The sequence below is a fragment of the Maniola jurtina genome, chromosome 5 (assembly GCF_905333055.1).
Source record: "Maniola jurtina chromosome 5, ilManJurt1.1, whole genome shotgun sequence".
In the NCBI taxonomy this organism is placed as follows: domain Eukaryota; kingdom Metazoa; phylum Arthropoda; class Insecta; order Lepidoptera; family Nymphalidae; genus Maniola; species Maniola jurtina.
The window spans coordinates 1,429,208-1,435,094 of record NC_060033.1 but is presented as its reverse complement, the minus strand read 5'-3'; the positions used below and the strand labels follow the sequence as shown (position 1 = coordinate 1,435,094).

Sequence of the window (5,887 nt, the reverse complement as noted above, 5' to 3'; positions counted from 1 at the left end):
TTCTTCAACACCTCAATGTCTAAGACTTCAGGTATTAAAAATATGGCACTAACTTTTCACTTGCCAAATTTAGATATTTGACTACACATAAGCAGTTATACTTATTACAACCTACTTAGATCTAGATCCACATCACTTCATTAGATAGACGTTCAATAAATTAGTAGACCTTTTTATCAAGATATTGATGAGAACTGAAAAAATATTAGTATTAGATGCTGGCACACACAGGCTTTCTGTTTAGATTCACTGGGTACCTAGGAGGTGAATTCCTATCTTTCTCATGTGTTCCTTCTTCCACTTATGACAGAATATAATAAGTACTACCAAATATACCCCGAAAAAATATTCTACCTCTAAAATCTTAATCTTAGACTGCATCCATGACGTCATTGTTTCAAGTTGTTAAAAGTCAAGTGTGAAACAGTTAAAAATAATAATAAAAATACTATCGTTGTTCATTCACTAGAGCGATTTCAAATTTGGCGTTTTTTTCCGCGTATAAGCTCGCTTTTGTACGCGAGCGCTTTTTGTCACACGCATCGTACTACTAGATTATACACGCGGTTAGTGCCGGAAAAATAATTTAAACCTGAAGCGGTGTAAAGGTGGAAAGTCGGCGAATCCAAGAGCAAGGGTCGACTTATCGACCAATAGCGTGCACTCGCGCCGACTGATCAACCAATCGCGTGCATCCGCCGTTCGCCAGCCAATCACGTCATGTTCAAGTCATCTACTGGGCACTGTACAGACTGACCTACTAGTTTGAGCGAACACGCCGGAAAAGCGCTTGCATGCGCGCTCGGCTTAATTATGGAAGCGTGAAATGTTGGCGTATGTAAGCGTGTACCTAAACAATACACGCAGAAAAAACGCTAGGTCTGAAACCGCCATAAGTATAGGTATATTTTTAACCTGTGAAGCAACCCAACTGTCACACCGTGAGAATCGATCCGTCAAGGTGAGCCGGGGTCGGAAAGAACACACTTTCCACTCCCAAGGTCGGGCTTAATTAAAAAACAGCGTTCTACCAAAAACTTATATTTAAAAAACCATTATTACAATAGCGAGGAGGACGCAACAGATCCGAGTTTATTGTGCCAACTGCCGACTAAATTAACTTCGCCTACTCGGAAAAAAATAAAAGCGAATGACTTTTAATAGAAGCTATACAATAAAACTGCGAAAAAATACCCAAACAAAGGTTCAAATCTTTAGAGTGTTCAGTTAATATAAAAGTCAATATCTACTAAGAGATTAAAATCTGTAAAATATCTCTACGGAGTTGTCGGAAATAGGAAACAAGTTATAACTGTACCTAAATTGTTTTCTCTGGTTGTCTGCCATCACTTTTTGAGGAATGAGGATAAGTAATTACTACTTAGTATCCTTAAGATAAGTAACGCTCCCCAGCATTTTCAAGTTCAAGTTACAGGGGCTCAAAGATTTACATTACAAATATTTGAACCGGTGTAAAGAAACTACATATTTTTACGACAAGCAATAGACACAGAAAACGCTTTGCTTCCTAGAACGTGTCTACAAAATTGTGTTCCATTGTTTATCATTCAAATGAGAACCAAATTACGTTTGTATGGAAAGCGCTAAGATGACTTCTCTTAAGCTCTGGTGTCCTAGATAGGATAGCGCTTTATTTCGATTGAGTAGATATGCGTAGGCCCTAATATGTTAGTAAGTAAGAATAATTAGTAAAACATTAAGTAAACAAAATTTTATACTTTAAAATAACAAGTGTATTTAAATAAGAAAATAAATTGACAGTTTTTGATAGCTTCTATAAATAGAGTTAAAAGAAACGTAGCATTTCTAAACGAGTAACATCGCAAAACAGAAGAATAACACAGGAAATTAAAAGAATACATACAATATATTATTCTAATGTATGTATGTACATATTTACAGAAAAAAATGCCCATGAGTGGGAATAAACTTCAAAGTAAAAAAATTTGTAAGCATTTTTGTTTCTCAATGTCTGTAACAGTCTAAGTGAACGAAAGTAACACTCATAATATTATGTTTGAGACGGTAGAGAAAGAGAGGAGACCTCAGGGTCCCCTGTATTTCAGGATACAGGTTTTCCAAACTTATATCTGGGTTCCCGACAATGAATCGGTGACCTTAGCACTGACCTTAAAAACAATTAAGTACCTACAATGTGATAGGACTTTCGATTGACTGCCAACCAATAATACCTAAAAATATATAATTTTAAGTACTACAATAAAAACAAAATAAATAGAATAATTTTACACGGTTAATATTGTATAAATTCGGTGATAATTGATAACAACAGAACATTTTTGCGATGTAACTCGTGCAACTTTGTCTCTATACAAGAGTAGTACATAACTTAGTTAAGTGAAATAAAATAAAGTTAAGCTTAGAGCACATTTAGTAGTACAAAATTTACAATGATTTGTTTTGCTTATAACGAGATATAAATATATGTACAAAGATGTTCTTATTCAAGTGAAGGTGAAAGGAATGAACAAGTTAGCGAGAGGAAGGTGATTGAACGAAAAGGCAGTGTTAATTTCTGTCGATATTACTCCGTAATCATTCGAGGATACATCAAATAAATTGCAAGGTTTTATATACCTCGGTTTTACAGTATGCTCTTATCTATCCTTAACCGTGCAATGCCATGGTCATCTGGTAAAAATATAGTAGGTACAAATACTTAGTTCGCTCTTCGTACATGAGCCGATGTTTTTTTTTAATTTATATACTAGCGCTTGGCTGCAATCTAACCTGCAAGTAATGATGCAGCCTAAGATGGGGCGTGCTTACACAGAATATGCTTATTCACTCTTGACTTAAAGGTAGGTATCCATATTAAAAGTGGAGGGGAAAACTGATGCCGGAAGGGCGTTCCATACGAACGAGTCTACGTTATAGATATGACCCTGCCCAAGTACGCGGCGTCACCTGGATAAGGAACCCAACATTTTGTGTTTGAACATCGTTATTATACAAGCATACCCTATAAATTTCTTCAGAGCTGGGACATTTTTTCTGGTTTTGACACACAGGTATCTTGAGCATTTCAGTTTAAATGCTCAAGTGGTAGAGGGGTAACCTACCCTAACGTATAAGCATGTGTAGCATAGCTTCTATACAAGATCTTTTCTTTTCTTTTACACGGTTCTGCGCTAGAATAAGAGTTTGAAAGGCGGCTAGCTTAGCACCAAAAGCTTTGTGCGTTATGACATTATTTAAAACCGTAAGATGAATCTCCTGTTGCGAACTGAAAACTGAGGCGTTAAGCTACTCGCCTCTCCAAAAACCAAGTCACAGATATGTTACAATTTTTTTTTAAACAAGCTTCAGTATATTGCTTACTTATGTAAGTAAGAAACAAGCACGATATATCGATTATACAAGTGAAGAAATGTATCATTGCTATCGAGTAATAAAATACAAAAGAGATTGCTCGGAATGGATAGTACGCCTCTCACTCTTGCGCAACGCAATTAAAATCACAACAACTTAAAAATAGTATTAAAAAAACTTAAATAAATCATGACATGGCGCGACTGACTTAAATTACCTTAATTAATCTTATACAATGTAAAAGGACGGTTGGTCCGGCGCATTGTGGCATCCCATACGCAAAGTTCCGCGGCGGAACGAGCACGCTGCGTTGCACAGGTAGTACGTGTGCCGATATGCGTTTATCTCGGTTATGTAAACGTGGAACGGGCATCCATAGTTCGCAATCCAATTTACGCAACGTGCTGCGCTCTGCCTCCGAGCTCCGTCGCCCACATCTCCCGCCAGATCGAGTCTACAAACTTCGTGATGTCGATTTTGCTTTAGTTTTGAATTTTGTGCTCACAACTCTGACAACTCGGATGAAAACTCCCCACAGCGCGCGCCCTGCCCGCAATAAATACGCGGTAATAAATAATCACATTCTAATAAATTACAAACGTTACTAAACTAGACCTATCTAAATGAGCTTCGATCACAATCATCGACGAATCGATCGTCGACTTTATCAACTAGGTAACTACTATCTCCCAGTTCACTAACTCTCTACATGCATTCTTTTGTAATAAACTAAGAATTTAACACGCGAACACGAATCGTTTCCTCGTAGATTAAAAACCGGGTGGTCTGAACGTGAAAGGTAGTTATCCAACGTGATTAGAAAGGTGTCACGGTCGGCGGGCGCTTTCTAGCGCGAGTACAGCGCGAGGTCCGAGATCCTCCGCTGACGCGCGGCCGCGTGGAAGCCGCGCGTGCCGTCGGGCACCACGGGCGCGCGCGGCTCGAAGCGCGGCGTGCACGACACGCGCCGCCCGCCGCACTCGGCGCCCGTGAGCGAGCAGCCCGACAGCCGCCGCGCCAGCCAGCCCTCGGCGCTGCTGGCGCTGCCCGTGCTGGCCTGCGACGCGCGCCGCGAGCCGCAGAAGAACGACACGCCCGAGTCCGAGCTGTGGCTGCACGTCGACGTGCGGCGCGGCACCCACGTCTGTATCTCGGGCGAGCGCGGCGCGAAGAACCCGCTCGAGTTGCGCCTGTAGAACGGCGGCGTCCCGTGTCTGTAGCTGTCGTACTCGGCCTCCGAGCCGCTGCAGCAGGACGAGTACTCGCACTCGTGGCGTCTCGGCGCAGGACGGCGCACCGGCGTCTTCCTCTTCGGCTCCCGCGGGACTCCGTTCAATTCGTACACTCTCATACCTTCCTCGTCCGAGCTTTGCAGACGCAGAGCGCCTCTCGCGGCCTCGGATTCGGTAAACTCAACTAACGCACACACACAGTTCACCAAGCTCGGGTTCTTGTTCAGGAATTGACGGACGTCGGCCGGGACCGGGTTCCCGGGCCTGAGCACCCTGACCAAAGCAATTTCACCACAACTCGCGAATAGTCTGGACACGTTCTCAACCGAGGGGCGTTCGATGGGCATGCGCACGGCCACCACGGTTCTAGAAGGAGTGGTCTCGTCGTACGCCGGCAGCGGCTCGATCCGGCGCAGCTTTGTCCCCTGCTCGTTGATCTCCAGCTTCGTGGACCGCTTCAAGGCCTCGGCCACCACTCGCCAGTCCTTGGTCAGATGCTTGACGCGCTTGAAGCTGGATATCAGCTTGAGGGAGACGTACCCCTCCTTGTTGCGGCGCACGTGCTTGAGCAGGAAGGCGTCCTTGGTGATGTTGGCGTCGGAGAAGTAGAACTCGACCTGCGCCACGATGCGCGCGGCCAGCTCGTCGTCGGGCGGCGCGTAGGGCGGCTCCTGCGCGTCGGGAGTGACTTCGCAGCCGGAGTCCTTGCCGCCGCCGGAGCCCGCGTCGGACGCGGAGTCGGACAGCTCGGCGTTGTCGTCGGTGGACGGCCGGCGGTCGGAGGCGATGCCCTCGTCGGGCTCGGGCACGACCTGGCTGGGAGGGGTCTCCTCCATGTCGGTAGCGCGTGGGATTACCACTTTAGCATAACAGGAGCGTGCGACTCGCTCGGTAGCTAGGTACGACTGCGGGCGCGCGGCGCGCACGCGACCGTTTTATAATATCGGAGGGATGCGCGGTAAAAGGCGCTCGGAAACCGACGAGATGGCATTGCAGACTACGAGACGCTCTGCGTTCATTACTTAACATGTGTCGGCGCCAAAGGGCGTGTTGGAGACCGCAAACAGTTTAGCGGTCGCATCAGCGGCCGCGGACCCACGCACCGTATTATGGTTGCGGAGAAATGAATAAATGAATATGCACGCGATGATTAGGCGAATCTATGCTACGATAATAGACTCGCGTGCGTTGCGCGCAATGTTATAAATTAGATAAAAACAGAGCGTGTTTTAGTACACTAATTAATTGCGTCCCTAATTACTCCTGTCTGCTTCGTTTAAATTCTTTAGTCACCTGTGTGG

At 44.7% G+C, this 5,887-nt stretch overlaps 1 protein-coding gene across 1 annotated transcript; it reads right to left on the bottom strand.

The window, feature by feature from the left end:
• Positions 1-1,031: 1,031 nt before the first annotated feature.
• LOC123865228 (la-related protein 6) lies at positions 1,032-5,602 on the bottom strand. The gene has a single exon (XM_045906158.1). The coding sequence runs from the start codon at positions 5,420-5,422 to the stop codon at positions 4,202-4,204; it is 1,221 nt and encodes a 406-aa protein (XP_045762114.1). The 5' UTR covers positions 5,423-5,602; the 3' UTR covers positions 1,032-4,201.
• Positions 5,603-5,887: the final 285 nt, after the last annotated feature.